General features: G+C 41.7%; 1 protein-coding gene across 1 annotated transcript in view; it reads left to right on the top strand.

The window, feature by feature from the left end:
• The window catches only part of MACO1 (macoilin 1), a 57,979-nt gene that overhangs the window by 23,304 nt on the left and 18,533 nt on the right, over positions 1-16,142 (top strand). The window contains exon 6 of the mRNA XM_028113895.2: positions 1,074-1,575. Coding sequence (XP_027969696.1) covers positions 1,074-1,575 — 502 coding nt within the window. The remainder of the gene's footprint in view (positions 1-1,073; positions 1,576-16,142) is intronic.

The raw sequence follows: 16,142 nt of genomic DNA, 5'->3' as shown, positions 1-16,142 counted from the left end.
AGATCGAGACATAGACAGAAACAATTGTTTTATAAGTTAAAATTCTTCTGAATAAAGCAAAGGTAGGTAGGTCCCATTTTAAATGGCTCATATAATGCAATGTGGATCTTCAAGTGAACTTTTTCTAACAGGATCTCTCTAATGAGCATATATCCAATTCAGTAGATGAATTGACAGCAGTATCAGTTTTCTTTGATTTGAAGGTTGGAAGTTTGGAGTCATGTTTTTAGTTGATATATACCAAAATCTTATTCTCTGGTATGGTGCAAAAATCTCTTCCAGTCGACTTGGACAAACTGGACTGTGTAGACCTCATACAGAAAATTCTTTTCGAGTGGTCTAGTAAAGGACACAGACTTCTTATTACCTTAATGCTAGAGTCAAGAAAAGGATAATGCCCTATATCCTAACATCACGCCTCTTCTTTTGTTTCATTTAATTGCTGTTTTTTCAGTAAAGTTATTAACAGGTTGGTTAACATCTCTTAAAATATGGCCACTTAAGAGTCTGACCTGCCTATGTGCTCTTTCTTCATCCCAGTGATAGACAAGTTTGATTTGACTGAGAAGAATGATTTAATTATAAAAGCCTCATCTTCTTTTCAAGGCCCAAACTATATGGCTTGTTTATAAATGATGGTGATTTTCTACATGGGCAGCTTCTTTTTTTTTTTTTTTAAAGATTTTATTTATTTATTTGAGAGACAGAGAATGAGAGACAGCACGAGGGGGAGGAGGGTCAGAGGGAGAAGCAGACTCCCCACTGAGCAGGGAGCCCGATGTCGGACTCGATCCCAGGACTCCAGGATCCTGACCCGAGCCGAAGGCAGTCGCTTAACCAACTGAGCCACCCAGGCGCCCTAAATGGGCAGCTTCTCAAATTTATCTGGATTTGCTTCTTGAAGTTAGCATAATGTGGTGTGGTTATTGCTTCTCAATGAGTTTGCAAATTGATCTAGTGAGTTTCTAAGCGTCGATAATGCAGTTTGTTGAATCAATCTGTGCTGTGTTTTTATACAACTAAATATTCCGGTGTGGGTTTTTTTGTTTGTTGGTTTGTTTTTGGTATCGTAGCAGCCAAAGGATTGCCTGACATGGACTCCTCGATCCTCATACACCACAACGGAGGCATCCCAGCCAACAAAAAGCTCTCCACAACGTTGCCAGAGATAGAATACCGAGACAAAGGAAAAGAAAAAGACAGGGATGCCAAAAAACACAACCTTGGAATAAACAACAACAATATCCTACAACCTGTGGACTCAAAAATACAAGAAATTGAGTACATGGAAAACCATATCAATAGTAAAAGATTAAATAATGATCTTGTGGGAAGTACAGAAAATCTCTTGAAAGAGGACTCATGCACTGCTTCCTCAAAAAATTACAAAAATGCCAGTGGGGTTGTGAACTCCTCACCTCGCAGTCATAGCGCCACAAATGGGAGCATTCCTTCCTCATCTAGTAAAAATGAGAAGAAGCAAAAATGCCCGAGCAAGACCCCAAGTACACACAAGGACTTAATGGAAAACTGTATTCCTAATAACCAGCTAAGCAAACCAGATGCACTGGTAAGGTAAGTGCGTGCTGTGTCCTCCCCACCGCTCTCCAGTAAAGCTGACTTGGGCCTTGAAAAACAGACACTTCCCCACAGGCCTATAGGCCTTGGTTGTGATCAGATACTGCGACTATTAACTCTGTGGGATTTGACATTTTAGTGTTTATCTCGCATGGCTTTGTTGACCCCCTGGTGCCATTGTCCTAAAGCATTGACTCCAGCTCTTTCCAGTGTCTGGAGTAAGAGGTGACCGTGATTTCTGTGCACATTTGACCAATTCACATGTAACTTGATTCCTCCGGTGGTGTTGAGAGACACACCTGTAGTGCTGGTCCTTTTCTGTTCGCATATCCAAAGTTCTTGTGGCTCAGACACAAAGCGAAGAGTCCATGTCCTGTTCGTGCGCAGCTCTTTTGTCAGAAAGGTACAGAAGATGGGGTGGGGCTGGTGTGGAGAAAGTTGTCCTTACCACCTTGTGCTTGCTTTTGTTATTCCACTTAAAATGTGAATTATGTCCCAGATAATTCTGGAAAAATTAGGTTTGAAAAGTGATTTCTAAAAATCCCATAGGTAAATACAATGTGAGATTTATTTTTTTATTTTTTTTAAGTTATTTATTTATTTATTTATTTGAGAGAGAGAATGAGAGACAGAGAGAGAGCGCATGAGATGGGGGAGGGTCAGAGGGAGAAGCGGACTCCCCGCCAAGCAGGGAGCCCGATGCGGGACTTGATCCCGGGACTCCAGGATCATGACCCGAGCCGAAGGCAGTCGCTTAACCGACTGAACCACCCAGGCGCCCTACAATGTGAGATTTAAATTTTAATCAGAAATGTCCTTTTCCCATCTTTAAGTAAAAGAATAACATTGTTGCATTACCTTGACGGGTTCAGCCTTAATTTTGCTGTGTTTTTTATATTTTCTAAAATACACATGTGTTCCTTTTACTTCATATCTTTCAATATGGAAACTGGGATCTGAACTGGAGCTTTTCTTATGTGTAACTTGAGAGGACACTTACAACTCCCTCCCTCCGCTAAGTTATCTTATATCCCTCTTCCTTTGGCTTAATTAAGAGCAGACAATGTATTCTAGGAGGGAAGGTTTCCAGCATTATAAATTATATGAACTAGATTATTCATTTGTCTGAATTTTCTGACTGGCAGCTAGATTAAGGGAAATATATTTGGGTTCTACCTACCGCTAAAGGCTGTAGAGGTTTCCAAGCCCCCAGCCACTTGTAGAAGTGTTCCATGCTGTTGATGTTGCCAGGCTGACATCCACCTCTGTTCGTTGTGACATTCTGCCCATGATGCCTTGCAAGAGAAAATACTCAGCAGAGAGCCCTCCTCCAGGCACCCATGGGAGAAAGACCAATTAGTTGACCTTCTATTTCAAAGGAAATGTCCCACAAATTTACTATATGCTATAAACAAAACATGGGCCACAAGCTTTTTAACCTCCTTTCTCCTACACAGTTTTAATAACAGCAGTCAAGGCAAAGCAGCTTTCCTCTGTTGGGTTTTGCAGAGAGAGCAGACGAGGCTCAGGCTTGTGACAGTATCTCACGTGGGCCACGGTTCCAACGTTGATTGACTCTACCACCTAACCTGCCTTTGGTAAAGAAGTGCAAGGACTCAGATGGCCCGTTTTCCTGTGCATGGGTCCAGTGCCCCCACGTCTCATCCTGGGTTGTATGCCTCTTCCTGTGGTCACTAACGCACTCTGATGTGCCTGGATCTGGAGGGCCCCAGATATTACTCTGTTCTAGGGAATATCTGCTGTCAAACACATTAATAGAAAATATTATATTTAAATAGTGTTATAAGTTTCCACAGGATTATTTTCAACTTCTAATGTATTCTAAAAAATAGGGAGATGATATACCTGACAACAGAGGAGAAATTTAAATAAAATATGGTCCATCCATTTGATGGACTTTTAATATAGACATTGCAAAAATAACATTTTGAGCCATATTAAACAATATAGGGAAGAGCTCATGACATAATAATGAAGAAAGTAAAAAGCAGTTTTATCAAAAACATCTTTTTCCCCCCCTAATAGACACAGAAAAATAATTTGGAGCGAAAGGAACTAAAATGATAACAATAGTTATTGCCTCATGATAGTATTGGGGCTTAATTTTTCTTTTTACTTTCATGCATTTTCCAGTTTTTCTAAGATGAACGACAATGGAAATTTATAAAAAGAAGAGTATGTGAGCAAATTACTCAGCTTGTAGGAGGCCTTATCACATTTCCTCTTGCCCTTCTTGGCTATCTCCTGTTTCCTCTTGTTTGACTTCATGTATGCTTTGATGGATATTAGTAAGACCATAACTGATCCAAACCTGACATGTTTGAGTTGTCAGCTAGAGAACGGGGTGGTTATCTTAAGATGGAGAGGGGCTGGAGCCAGCGCCCCATAAGGCTCCTTCTGATGCAAACATACACAGGCTAAGGGTGTGTACACGAGCCCTTTGCTACCGCAGACACGCCCAGGATTGTGTACGGGCCAGGCTGGCTGTTGGGAGAAGACTGATCGACTGCTTCCTGTTTTATAAATGTTTTTAAAAAAATCATTTGAAAAACCAGTACTGTATTATTAATAGTAAATTAATTGCAAAACATTCTATAGGTATCATTCCGTAGGTATCGTGGTTGAGAAGTGCTGTATTTGAGGAACCAATTCTGTGACTTTTGGCGGAAAAATTCATCAGTACCACTTTCAAAGAGAATTCTGGTAGATTGGTGTGGCTGTGAAAAGGTTTGACAGCCATTCCTTAGAAGGAGCAAGTAGTACTTCAGGTCTTTTCTCCATCCCTCTGAGCACCGTGGATGCTCTCCAGTGTGCTGTAGACCACAGGTTGGCAAATGACTGCACACAGGCCAAATCTGGCCCACTGCCTGTTTTTGTAAAAAATAGTTTTACTGGAACACAGCTACGCTCATTCATTTATGTAGCGTCTGTGGCTGCTTTTTTTTTTTTTTAAGATTTATTTATTTGGGAGGGAGCATGTGTATGGGGCAAGGTAGGGAGGCGCGCAGTGGGAGAAGGAGAGAGAGAATGTCAAGCTGACCCCCCACTGAGCTCTGAGCACGAAGTGGGACTGGATCTCACGACCCTGACGACATGACCCGAGCCGAAACCAAGAGTTGGGAACCTTACCCCACTGAGCCACCCAGGCACCCCGCATCTGTGGCTGCTTTTGTTCTACAGTTGCAGTGGAGTAGCCGCGACAGAGGCCGTATGGCCTGTAAAGGTGAAGATATTAACCGTCTAGCCCTGCACAGAAAAGGATGCTGATAGCCTGCTAAGGTTAAGGAAGGTGGGGGAAAGTGGGAACCGGGAATAAGTGTTGCCTGTCAGATCCTGCCCAGGAGGAGTTTGGGAACTTGCGAAAGCCAGTCCAAAGTCCTCTTTTTGTTTGAAAAATACATCTTACAAAATGACCTGATTTCTGCCAGCTTGATTTTTAAGCTCTTTACCCAAGATATTTAGAAACAGATGTGTAATGTGGGTAGCCGAAATATTTTAAATTCTGACCTGAGAAAAATTCTAGATAAAAACAGAAAAAGCAATGAGGAAGATCAGTTATTTTACTAAGTGCTGGGAATAATGTAAATTAGAATGAGATTTGCTTACATTTTTTTCTTCAGTGGTCAATTTTAAAACATTTTAAATATCAAAAAAATTACAGAAAATTTAGGCAGGGAAAAGGGGGAATAGTCCCACCACGTGACACGAATCACTATTAAAATTTTGTTGTATGTTCTTTTCATCAACTGAACTTATATCGCTGTGGCCATAGCATTTGTATAGTTTTTGTATCTAGGTTTTTTCACTTAAATTATATTGAGGGGCGCCTGCGTGGCGCAGTTGGTTAAGCTCCTCACTCTTGGTTTTGGCTCAGGTTGTGATTCACAGCGGTCATGGGATCAAGCCAGAGTCAGACTCTGCACTCATTTTGGAGTCTGCTTCAGATTCTTTCTCCCTCCCCCTCGGCCCCTCCCTGCTCACGCTCTCTCTCTTCTCTCAAAGAAATAAATAAAATCTTTAAAAAATTATATCGAAATCATTTTGCCAACTTAGCTTCACCCTCTTTTCTCTTGATGTGGAATATTCCGTGGCACGGACCGTGAGCTCCTTCAGCCGTCACTGGAAGATGGGGCAGGTCAGGGTGACACCTGAGGTGCTTTCCCGCAATTTCAGGGCCTGCAAGCAGAAGAGGTGATAGTTCTGTGTGCACTTGGCATGAAGCTCCCTTTCAGATACAGCCCAAAACTGGAGGAGTTCTTCTTGCTGATTGTTGTTTCAGTTTCCTGGTCAAGGAAGAGAATTTAAAACTGACTACAAGATGTAAAGTGATCCATATTCTGTAGAAATGTTGAAACAAAAGTCTCTTCTTGATTCATTTCTAGTCTCTTTTTTGTATACCCAAGACAGAAGATTCATCTTTTTTATTTTTAGCTCTTGTTCTTAATAAGAGATCACCTTTGACTTTAATGTAGTTGCATAGTATCTGGTATGAAGATTCACAAAGGAAAAGTATCCACAGTTTGCTGAACAGAGATGCATTTAACAAAACTGAGTAGGATTTAGAATCGTGATTATTTTTTTGAAGATGGAAGAGGTCTCAGAGGCATCTAGACCAGCCTCCCCAACCTTTTCTTTTTATCAGTGAAGTAAAGGAGCCCTGGAAGATTAAATGGCTAGTCCAGGTGACCAAGCTACAGTAGCAATGCCAGGACCAGACCGAAGTTTCTTCTTGACTTCTGCCTTTTTTGTTCTAACCACACTGCTTTAAAGAGGTTTATCAACCTGCTTTATTTTTCTACTTTATATTTTTGTTTGTTTCAAATGTACATACAACTAAAGCTGGCTCAAGGATTGGCACCAGACCTAGATTTTAAGCTCTCATGGCTAAAATCTATAGAAGAAATGCCTAGAACTTCAGAATTCATGTATTATTAGTTCATGAATTATTGAGAATTCATCCATTTCCTTTTTTATAGAGAGATGCTGTTCTAAGGTGTTCTTAAAATTCTTGTTCTTGCCCAAAGACACAAGGGTGTACTTAATCTCTGAACATAAAGGGGCTATCCACTCATACCCTTGAAAGCTTACAGAGTCTCTGAGACTTCAATTCTGATTAGAGCTAGCTTGGAAGTTACTCTGGTTCAGACAGCCCAGAACCACCGAGCATGGAATTTGCCCGGGAGGGGTAATTCTGGAGTAGGCTTAACTTGTCACCTGCAAACCTAAGGGCCCTGAACTGGAAGACTTGAGACCAGGGATGTAACCATCAACTTATCCTGAGGAGAGGCCACTAGTGACAGCTTGGGAGGCCTGGGACCCTGGGGTTTGGGCATTGCCATGAGAGTAAGTTCTGGAGAAAGTTTGAAGCAAGGGAGCCAGGGAGAGCCTTCTCTTCAGGGAAACATGGAAATCTGGGAAAAGCTATACTATATTGAATACTCTTTCATTCCTCTAAATTTATTTGGTTATTTTAAGCACACCAAAATATAGTCACTTATACTTTAGTTTGTTCGTATAATTCTGCTTATTTGGAGACTTGAAATCGGGGGTTGGGGGAGGGGGGAGATAGAGGAGAAAATGTGTATCAGGATTTTTCAGATAATCTCTAAGCAAGTGGTGGCCCTGCCTCAGAGGGAAGGGAGGAGACGGGAGGGATAGAGAAGCACTTTAAGAAATTCTAATTCATTCACTTATACTGAGGAGTATTGAACATTCATGCCCAGGGATTAACTTACACGACCAGATCTGGATCTTAGAGAAATCGTTTTGGAACATATAGATTGATAATAACATATTTTATTAAATGGGCTATATAATGTTCTAGTCCATCAGTGAGTACATCAATTAGTATTGTGTTTTAGCAGGCTGTCGTGTGTTTGTGACTCCTTTCTTTCTGGTTTAAGCTGGTGGGCAAGCAGAATGTCGTTGCTCTTCATTCCACTTTTAGCCCAAATAAACCTGTATTTGTTTTTATGATTTTAGATTTCTCTTAAAAAGGGGGGATGAGGGGTGCCTGGGTGGCTCAGTTGGTTAGGCGACTGCCTTCGGCTCAGGTCATGATCCTGGAGCCCTGGGATCGAGTCCCGCATCAGGCTCCCTGCTCAGCGGGGAGTCTGCTTCTCCCTCTGACCCTCCCCCCTCTCATGTTCTCTCTCTCTATCTCATTCTCTCTCTCAAATAAATAAATAAAATCTTTAAAAAAAGGGGGGGGGGAATGAAAGTAGCCAAAGCTAAAAACAGCTAGCTTTCCCCTTTGACTGGACTTGCTGGTCGCACAGATTGCCCAAATTTGGTTTGACGAGCAGTTCACAGTATTTTGTATTTCTGAATTTAATCTTGTCTTCCAAATACTATCATTTGAGATTGTTGTATAACCTCTGACTTACATAAGCCTCTGTAGTGTGGTCTTGCTCTTCGGGGAAAAACAACAGAAGACAGTTTTTTGTTTGTTCTTTTTTTTTAAAGAGTCTGTGCATGGAGTCCAAGATCGTAGGCACAAAGCGAGAATACATGCCAAAGCTGAGACCTGACTATGGGGAAGAAACAAGACAGAGCAGTCAATTCAGGAGGTAGAGCCTATGAGCAGTCCCTGGGACAGGTGCCCCAGAGGAGATGGCATTTTTATGGACCATTGCAGCCCTCCCCAAAGGCCTGAAGAGTCCTGAGTGGGGAATCACAGTGGTGTGAAAAGGAAAGGTTACAAAGGATTCTCTTGAAAGATGGAAACCCATCTTAAATGAGGATAATGGAAGGACTCCGAGATTGATTGTTAAAGGGGCGGAAGTAGTAAAACAGATTATATATTATGGGGCCATTACAAAATAAGGGTGGATGTAGTTCTCGGTACACAGAAAATTATTTGAAATAGTATCTACCAGATGGTCAATTGTAGTTGATTGTAGAGGATATTTATTTCCTACATTGCCCATTTCTATATAGTGTGAATTTTTACACAGGCTTGTTAAATCCATAATAGAATGTAAGCTCAGTGAGGTTAGGGACCTCCTTTTCTCTTATTTGCCATGGTACACAGAGTAGATAATAAATACTTGTTGAATGAATATTAGCTTTGTGCAGGGAAGATGTTAGAAAGAGAGGGGGGCAGAAAAAGCTGAGCCTCAGTATGTGCAGTGCAGTGTAGTTCAAAGTTGAATTGCCGTGCAGCTGAGAGAGGCTTTTGAAATTAGAAAGGCTAAATGTTACATCAGACCAGGCCAGGCACCAACATCCAGTGTCCCCTTATTTGTTGTTCCTGAGTAGGTTGTTATCAGTCTGATTTCTAAAAAATAGAATACTTTCCACCCTAAGCCCCTTTCCTTGGTATTTCCTGGGAAGTTTTGAAATTTGAGTATCTGTCAATACTCTTCTCTTCTTTAAAAATTTATTTTTTTAATTATTTTTGAGTATTTTATTATTATAGAGAGAAAGAGGGGGGTGTTGGGAGGGCAGAGGGAGAGTGAGAATCTCAAGCAGGCTCCCCACTGAGTGCAAAGCCCCACATGGGGCTCCATCTCACGACCCTGAGATCATGACCTGAGCCAAAATCAAGAGTCGGGACGCTTAACCGATTGAGCCACCCAGGCACCCAATACTATTTTCTAAGGCTGTGCAGGAGGTTCAAGAATTTCTGGACGTTACAAGGGACAAAGAGAAAACTCCTCCGAGGAACTGCTCTCAGCAGTGAGGGGTTCTAACTAAATTAAATATGTTGGCTATAGCTGCCATCAAATTATCTGGAAATTATTAAGTGGAAAAAATAAGTAGTAGAGCCATAGTTCTGTTTAGTAAGTTTAGCATGTTTGTTTTCTGTCTCTGTAGAAAAAAATGTTTTTGATTCATGTTTGGGTAGCATTGCCTCTGAGCAGAAATGATTTATTTCCATTTCTGCCATGCTCACAATATTTACGGCACCTATAGGTTTTACTTGGTTTGTTCTGTTTACATTAATTCACAATATATTCCAAGTTTATATTAACCATTGCAGTGATTTAAAACTATAATATTCTGAGATATAAATGTGGTAATAGAAGCATGATAATTTTATACTTAAACAGGGCTAGTTTGTGACTTGAAAACCATGTAGCTCTTGAGAAACTAGGCATCAGTGAATTTAAGTCAGCAGTTTACCTAATGTCTGCATATCCAGGTGATCAAAGAAGATAATTATATTGTATGGGTAACTGAACTATGAAATAACACAAATTATTTGGGGCAGGGAGTCCATGTTAGAAACATTTTTATGTTGAGTACTAAGAGTTTATTCTAACAAAACAGGGATTTCTAGTTAGACAATTGGAAAGTTTCCTCTCTAGAATTTAGAAGGAACTACTATAAAACCTTGTGTTAAATTCTGAGTCAGTACCCCTGCTGGCACATAATGAATTGAGATTTCCAGCTAAGGGGATTAGCGGTGGATTCCCTGAAGGGGGAGGTACTCCAGGGAAAAGGAACTATATTCTTTAAATGTTACTCACTCTGTCATTTAGAAACTAGCTGTTTGAATCCTTTGACAGCCCGTGTGGGCATTGAGTATTGGCAAATCTCTGAGACCTTTTTCCTAGCCAGCCAGGACGCTCAGAACTAGAACAAGTTTTAGTTTCTCTTTTCTGGGAAGAATGACAGCTCTTCTGTCTCATAAGGTACATTTCACCTCTCTTGGTAGAGCATTGTAACAGATTGGAAAAAGAAAGGCAGAATAATGAACTGGAAAAGACTGTTGCCCTTGTGACCCCCGCCCCACCCCCCCACCCAAGAGCTGGTGTTACAGACTTGACGCCTGCAGGAGCAGGACAGGGCACAGGCACGAACCGGGGCAGCCAGGGTGCCATCATTTGCATTCACTTCTGCACCTGGCCCCTGGGAGTCTGGGAGCACATACCCTTCCAGTGGGACAGCCAGTTGTCACCATGGAGAATGGCAGGCCTAGTGTTGCTAAATCTTCTGAGGTTTTGAAGAGATGCCAAAGATAGATATCTGTGTCAAATCTCCCAGTTATAAAGTCGAGGAGGGTCAAACAAAACAGGTTTCTGGGCCGAATTGACTTACAGTTTGGAACCTCTGCACCTGACCCTTCCTGTTATTCTTGTATTTTGTTCCCTCCCACCTCCTGGCCCCACCAATCAAAATTTGACTCCTAGAGGAAGGACTTTTCTGTTAGGAAATATCTGGTAAATCCCATGAACGAATCCGCCATGTATTAATGGGACTTTTTTTGCCTTCTCCTTTCCTTCAGTTTGTGGCATTCCTGGAAAACATGCACCTGCTGACGATGTCCCCCCCACCCCCACCCTAGTCAAAGACCACCCCAGTCTAATTGAATGCTCACACCCGACTGTGAGGCTTTCAGAGCACATAGAGGGAGAGGGGGCAGCAAGCCTTGTGGTGAGAAGGCGGATGTGGATCTCCGGTATTCCTCAAACCATGCAGTAGAGAGCTGCCTAGCCCTCCAGTGCCTAGGACTGGTGACTTCTTCCACACCAAGATGTTCCTCTACTGTGTTTTGGGAGCATAAAATACACCAAAATTCAGGACCTGGATGCTGGTTACTCAGACTTCACAGGCCAGCTGGTTTTGAGTCTGACCTCCCAGCACCATCCCTTATGATGTGTGTATACCGTGAAGCCTGATGTCAGAACAATGTCTGCTCTCCCCTTTCCAGAGGGAGCCAGACCGGGGCAATAAATTGTAGCTCTAGAGTCTAGATTTAGAAAAACTATTGTTTTGATAGGAACTGATGAATGGGAAGTAGTTGATGTAGATTCAGGAAGGGAGGCATTCTCTACTCCAGAAGGTTAAATTCCCCCTTTTCTGGAGTGACCTAAAAAGTTTATAAAGTGAAAGAGTTGGACTTTCCCTAAGGCTTTCAGATTACTCTGAAACTGACCTATGACATGGGCAAATCTAAGAGTAACAGTGAACATTGAAAAACCATGGAAAGCAGGTTACAGCCTCCTCTTTTATTTTATTTTTTTGAAGTTTTCATTTAAATTCCAGTCAGTTAACATACAGTGTGGTATTAGTTTCGGGTGTACAATATAGCGATTCAACACATCCATACAAGAGCTGGTGCTCCCCATGACTGCTGCACTCCTTGATCCCTATCACGTCTTTAGTCCCTCCCCCCAGCCCCCTTCCCTCTGGTAACCGTCAGTTTCTTCTCTTATAGTTAAGAGTCTGATTCTTGGTTTGCCCCTCTCTCATTCCCCCCACCTTGCTCATTTGTTTTGTTTCTTAAATTTCACATATGAATGAAATCATACGGTATTTGTCTTTCTCTGACTTATTTTGCTTAGCATAATACTCTTTAGCTCCATCCATGTGGTTGCAGATGGCAAGATTTCATTCTTTTGTGGCTGAGTAATATTCTATTGGGTATGTGTGTGTATAATAAAATGTTAAAAATAAGTTCTACATGTTGATTATATCCAGTTTTGAAGATCAAGAAGAGATAGCCACTATCTTAATATATATCCTGTCAGTCTTTTTTCTCTTGCATACATACATATTCTTTTTACAAATGGAGCTCATACTATGTATAATGTTTTGTAACTTGCCTTATCACTGACTATATCGTGAGCATTCTCCTGTGTCATCAAATACTCTTCCTTAATGATTTCTTAATGGTTGTGTGTCAGACACGTGAATATACAATTAGCCAGTCTTCTGTTGAATATTTAAGTGTTTCTGATTTCTTTCTTATTAGAAATAATGCTGCAACAGACACACTGTTACATAAGTCTTTGTGTATGTCTCCAGTTCCCTGAATGAATGTCAGGGAGTGAGATGCATCAATAGATATGAACATTTTAAAGACTTTTGATACAAACTATCAAATCTGACCACATCCTTTAAGGACCTTATTAAAAATACTAGTCGTAGCACTCATAGCTTTATTCTTGAAGGGTTTCAAGAAGTCAGTTTCTCTATTTCCCTATATGACCAGTTATGTGAATCCCTCTAGGATTCCTTTTCTTTCTTTGCATTCTTGGTGAAAATGAATGTGTTTACCTTTTGTGTTTGACAGATTAAGGAGCAGAGACATAAGGTACTTTGTAATATGGTTTTACTTAGTAATCATCAAGCTGTTGCTTATTTTTTGAGTAGGTAATTTTGGGTGGTGTGTCTAGTAGCAAGTGTAGTGACCACAGTGAGACCTGAGGCAGCTTCATTTCACTGTTTCCAAAGATGTGGTCTGTAGAAGATGCTGGGGCAGCTTCAAGTTAGTGTAAGCCTTACTGAAGATGAGATGCATTCGGGTTTTTATGTGCATGTCCCATGCTGCCCTTCCTGCCAGTGAGAACGACCTGGAAGTGGGGGAGGGGAAGGAGTTGGTGGAGAGGGTAAATACTATTTCTTCTGGGGACAGAGCTTTAATGTATGAGCTCGATGTTCTGCACAGACAGCTGGGTGGCCCTAAACAAGTCTTGTCTCGTATGATTAATGTATACCAGGGCATTTCCTAATGGAATTAGGTCCTTACCAAGATGAAGCAGTTGCTCTTCATTCATTCTTTTCATGTACACCTGCCTTCTTGATAAGCAGACACCCATTTACCCCTGTCTCCTTCAGCCACTATTAAACTAAGAATCTGACGGTCTGCTGTAGGTAGACCTCACCCTGTTCTTAGCACTGGGGAGATGGACAAAGAGTGAGGGTTGGAGACAGTGGCCTGTAAGGATTGGAAGAAACTTCAGAAGTACAGTTCCAGCTTCTAATTTTATAGCACAGTCAGTCCCTGGCTTCAGAGAATGTATAGTAGTTGTAGAAATAAGATACATACACAGGAAAAGGTTAAAAACCAAAACAAATTAAAAAACAGCCTAGGGCAGTGGTTTAGTGCCAAACGAAGCACCAACAGGAAGGGCTTTCATATTTTGTTTTGTTTTTTTTTAAAGATTTTATTAATTTCTTTGACAGAGAGACACAGCGACAGCAGGAACACAAGCAGGGGGAGCAGGAGAGGGAGAAACAGGCTTCCCGCAGAGCAGGGAGCCCGATGCGGGGCTCGATCCCAGGACCCCGGGATCATGACCTGAGCCGAAGGCAGACACTTAACGACTGAGCCACCCAGGCGCCCCTAGGGCTTTCATATTTTGGAGGGAGAGAGAACTTTGGGCCCTGGAGATCAGTACCTCATGGTGGAGAGTTTTAGTTTTTGTTTTTATTTTTTCACTGGGCCTTGAAGAGTACGATTTGAAAATTGGGGGCCATTCCTCCCCAACGGGGTGGTATAATTAAAGGCAGAAGATGTCTGGAAACAAGGAGTAGGTAATTTTGGGTGGTGTGACGGGTTTGTTAGAAGCATCCATCTTTCAGTCACTTGGCTGTATAATTTGGAGATGATCTCCCAAAGCCCCTTTTCTTACAGAGCAAGGAGCATTGTAAGTTGTATTTTTTTAAGATTTTCTTTATTTGGGCGCCTGGGTGGCTCAGTCGTTAAGCGTCTGCCTTCGGCTCAGGTCATGATCCCAGGGTCCTGGGATCGAGCCCCACATCGGGCTCCCTGCTCTGCAGGAAGCCTGCTTCTCCCTCTCCCACTCCCCCTGCTCGTGTTCCCTCTCTCGCTGTGTCTCTCTCTCTCAAATAAATAAAAGATTTTATTTATTTGAGAGAGAGAGAGAGGGAGATAACAGAGGGAGAGTAAGAGGGAGAAGCAGACTCCCCGCTGAGCAAGGAGCCCAATGTGGGACTCCATCCCAGGACCCTGGGATCATAACCTGAGCTGAAGGCAGACAACTGAATGAGCCACCCAGGCATCCCAGGTTGTATTTTTTTTTATAATTGAAGTATAGTTGACATTAGTCTCAGGTGTACTACATAGTATATAATTATGAAATGCTCACTGTGATAAGTGTATTGTGGTATTATTGATTATATGCCCTGTGCTATACTTTTTATCCCTCTGACTTATTTATTTTATAACTGGAAGCGTGTACCTCTTAATCCCCTTCACCTATTTCACCCACCTTCTACCCTTTGGCAACCACCAGTTTGTGCTCAATATTATGAGTCTGTTTCTCTCTTTTTTGTTGCTTTTTGTTTGTTCATTTGTTTGTTTTTTAGATTCCACATATAAGTGAAATCATATGGTATTTGTCTTTGGCTTATTTCACTTAGCATAATACCTTCTAGGTCTATCCATGTTGTCGTGAGTGGCAAGATCTCATTCTTTTCTTATGGCTGATCAGTATTCCATTGTGTGTATATATACCAACCACATCTTTATCCTTTCATCTGTCGTCAGATAGACATTTAGGTTGCTTCCGTATCTTGGCTATTGTAAATAACACTGCAGTAAACATAGGGTGCATATATCTTTTCAAATTAGTGTTATCGTTTTCTTCAGATGAATATCCAAAGTGGAATTACTAGATCCTACGGTACTTCTGTTGTTAGTTTTTTGAGGAGCCTCCATACTGTTTTCCAGAGTGGCTGCACGAATTTACATTCCCAGCAACAGTGCATGAGGGTTGCCTTTTCTCCACATCCTTGCTGACACTTGTTATTTCCAGTTCTGTGTTGTCTTGCAGAGCCTATAGCCTCTTGGTCACTAGCTCTTTTTTTTTTTTTTAAAGATTTATTTATTTATTTGAGAGAGAGAGAGAGAGCACATGAGAGGAGGGAGGGTCAGAGGGAGAAGCAGACTCCCTGCCGAGCAGGGAGCCCGATGCGGGACTCGATCCCGGGACTCCAGGATCATGACCTGAGCCGAAGGCAGTCGCTTAACCAACTGACCCACCCAGGCGCCCCTCGGTCACTAGCTCTTTAGGGTTCAGAGATAACCAGCAGAGCTGAGGCTCCTCATCTTTCTGATGGGTTCATGGGGTCAAACCAGCAGCTCTAGAAATATACACTTAGGTAGTTTTCTGGAGTGGGTATAGAGTGTGACTCATAGAGTATTTGGGGAACCTAGTCATCCCTAGGTGAAGTCCTGGCTGAAATAAGATCTCCTTCTTTTTTGCAGACTTAACTTCCTAGGGAAATTTACTGCCCCAAAGCCTTGAAGTTTTCTGAGCTATCAGTCAAGCCTCATAAAGCCTCAGGCTTTTATAAAACCCTGAAGTTATTGGCAGTACCCATTGTACACCTTCAGTGAAGTCATAGTACTGTGGGCTGTAATTCAAGTAATTCACAGAAGATATGGATTACAAACATTTAGACACAAATATCTCCCTACCTTTTCAGATACTTCAAAACAATACCCCTTTCAACTAAAAGCTGACACTTGAATACTGTACTTTGTTTTACTACCAGGTGTATGTACTTCAAGATACTCAGAGATACTTTTGCTCCTTAGCCTGCCTGGGAGACTAACATTTGAGCTTCATTCTTTTGGTCATCTAGGAGATTACCCCTTATTAAAATGTAAATCTTTCCTCTTGATATTAAATAATTATCAAACATTCATATGATTGCTTACCCTAATTGAGTGGGATGAGGGAGAAAATGAGATAGAGTTCAGGTTTGGAGCAGGTAAGAGGGATCCTCACCTTGACAGTTAATTGGGCTTTGAAGGCTGTGATGGCTTGAGGAAGGGCTGCTCT

Source organism: Eumetopias jubatus, unplaced genomic scaffold, assembly GCF_037043125.1.
Source record: "Eumetopias jubatus isolate StellerSeaLion01/CBP00866 unplaced genomic scaffold, mEumJub1_p1.0 scaffold_4, whole genome shotgun sequence".
Lineage (NCBI taxonomy): Eukaryota > Metazoa > Chordata > Mammalia > Carnivora > Otariidae > Eumetopias > Eumetopias jubatus.
The sequence above is the reverse complement of the archived record's forward strand: the minus strand, read 5'-3'. Positions and strand labels throughout refer to the sequence as shown.